Source organism: Propithecus coquereli, unplaced genomic scaffold (assembly GCF_000956105.1).
Source record: "Propithecus coquereli isolate 6110/MARCELLA unplaced genomic scaffold, Pcoq_1.0 Scaffold816, whole genome shotgun sequence".
Taxonomy (NCBI): domain Eukaryota; kingdom Metazoa; phylum Chordata; class Mammalia; order Primates; family Indriidae; genus Propithecus; species Propithecus coquereli.
The window spans coordinates 140273-142285 of record NW_012154352.1 but is presented as its reverse complement, the minus strand read 5'-3'; the positions used below and the strand labels follow the sequence as shown (position 1 = coordinate 142285).

General features: G+C 49.8%; 1 protein-coding gene across 1 annotated transcript in view; it reads left to right on the top strand.

Annotated features, from left to right (window-relative positions):
* The window catches only part of LOC105825739 (docosahexaenoic acid omega-hydroxylase CYP4F3-like), a 33173-nt gene that overhangs the window by 12811 nt on the left and 18349 nt on the right, over positions 1–2013 (top strand). The window contains exons 4-5 of the mRNA XM_012663627.1: positions 129–195; positions 377–506. Coding sequence (XP_012519081.1) covers positions 129–195; positions 377–506 — 197 coding nt within the window. The remainder of the gene's footprint in view (positions 1–128; positions 196–376; positions 507–2013) is intronic.

Below are 2013 nucleotides of genomic sequence, written 5' to 3'. Positions count from 1 at the left end.
AGGAGAGATCTAGGAGTGCAGGGTGGGTTTGGGTTTCTGGGAGGAGGATGCATCTTCAGAGACTGTCTCAGGTTAGACCCAGGAGTCTCAGAGCTTGTGTAATTTGTTAGGTTTTGCCTTCTCTGCAGGATGAAGATGGAAAGCAGTTGTCAGATGAGAATATAAGAGCGGAGGCTGATACCTTCATGTTTGGTGGTGAGGGTCCCAGTGTGGGACTACAGTGGGGGTAGGGGTTTCTCCATGCCAGGGATGCGGTGGATGGACCCTGATCACTCCATCCCTCCCACCCTCCCTGAGGGCCTCCATGTCAGGGCGCTGTCCACCCCTCTGGTGCTGAAGCAGCTCAGAGACCCACCTCAACCTTCTTGCACCTCAGGCCATGACACCACGGCCAGTGGACTCTCCTGGGTCCTGTACAACCTTGCGAGGCATCCAGAATACCAGGAGCGCTGCCGGCAGGAGGTACAAGAGCTGCTGAGGGACCGCGAGCCCAAAGAGATTGAATGGTGAGTGCAGGTCCTCATGGCCGTGCCTGAGCCCCTCTCCTTGGTTCTGCTGACGAGGTGGGGAGGAGAGAAGTTGTATTTCTTGATTCTACTGGTATTTCTTAGTGGTAAATGGAGCAGAGCCCAGAGGCAGGACTTGGGACTCAGTTGGCTATCAGGGGAATGATTGCAGGTTTTCAGGACAGAAAGACTGGGGTTGCTGAGAGAACTAGTAACGCTCTGTGAGGGCTAATGATGCCACTCAGCACGTGATCATTAATGAACTTCGTCTCCACACCCTTTCTTTTCTCCATGAAATATCATTGCTTTAAACAGCTTAATACACTGAGTTTGCTCCTCTGTGCCCTAATTCCTACCCGACTGTCCAGTCCAGGGATTCACAAAGGAGACCCAGAGGTAAAAGTCGTCCGTCTCCTGTCCAGAACACCTGGGTCACTCACCCACCCAGCCTCCATGTAGCAAACACTCCCACGCTGCCTTCCCACCCGCAGTTCTGTGCCCAGCACTTTTTTTGTGCTCTGGAGACTTGGGAATGACCCAGGCCAGGGATGTGCCTTTCAGGTGCTCCCAGTCTGGTGGGGGAACAGTCCCCCATGAGGACATTCCCAGCCCACAGGAGCGTGAATAGAGTTGAGAGGAAGAGAAGCAGGACTGGGAGTTAAAAAGTGTCTCGGCTGAGTCCCTGAGTGATGGTCAGTAGACATTTGGGTGCAGTTGGGAGACAATGTTCAAGGCCCAGGAGACAGGCTGGCAAAGGTGTGCAGAGAGACGACAGAGACAGAGGGAGAGAGAAGTTTTAAGGGTCAACTTTACCCGAAGGGTAATGGGGAGCCAGGGGTGGTGTTTGAGCAGGGGAGGGAGAGGTCAGATCTGGGTACCGGAAAGCTCTTCTAGGGCTAGTGTGGACAGGATATTGGAAGGCACACACTGTGGCATGAGGATGCAGGGGGGAAGTTCTGAGGTCTTACCCAGGCCCAGGATGGGGGCATACAATGGAAGCATTGGACTAGACAGGTGTTTGGAGGTGGCGTCCTCCCCTCCAAGCGTTTGCTCAGCACAGCATTTTCTGTGAGGTGGAGAAACATTTTCATTCATTTCAAACCAGTATTTCAAGAAAAATTATGCACTTAGTAGAAAAATAAAAGTGTCCAGAAGAGTTTATGACAAATGTAAGCTTACTTCTTAACCCGCTCCCTAGTAGTGACTATGGCCAATGGGTTCCTGTGTGTCCTTCCAGAAAATGGCTACCCGATGCCCACGTTTATGTGCACACTCTCTTCTTCCGTACAGATGGGAGTATCTAAAAGCGACACAGGTCTGCACACTAACAATATACTGTGAGGTTGTTTCTTTTTCTCAAATATGAGCTTTGGAAATGAGTTTATTTTTAAATTTGTTGTTTTAAATTTTAATTGACACATTTTAATTATACATATTTATGGAATATAATGTGCTATTATATGCCTACAATTTGGAATAGAGTTAATGAGCATATCCATTCCCTCAT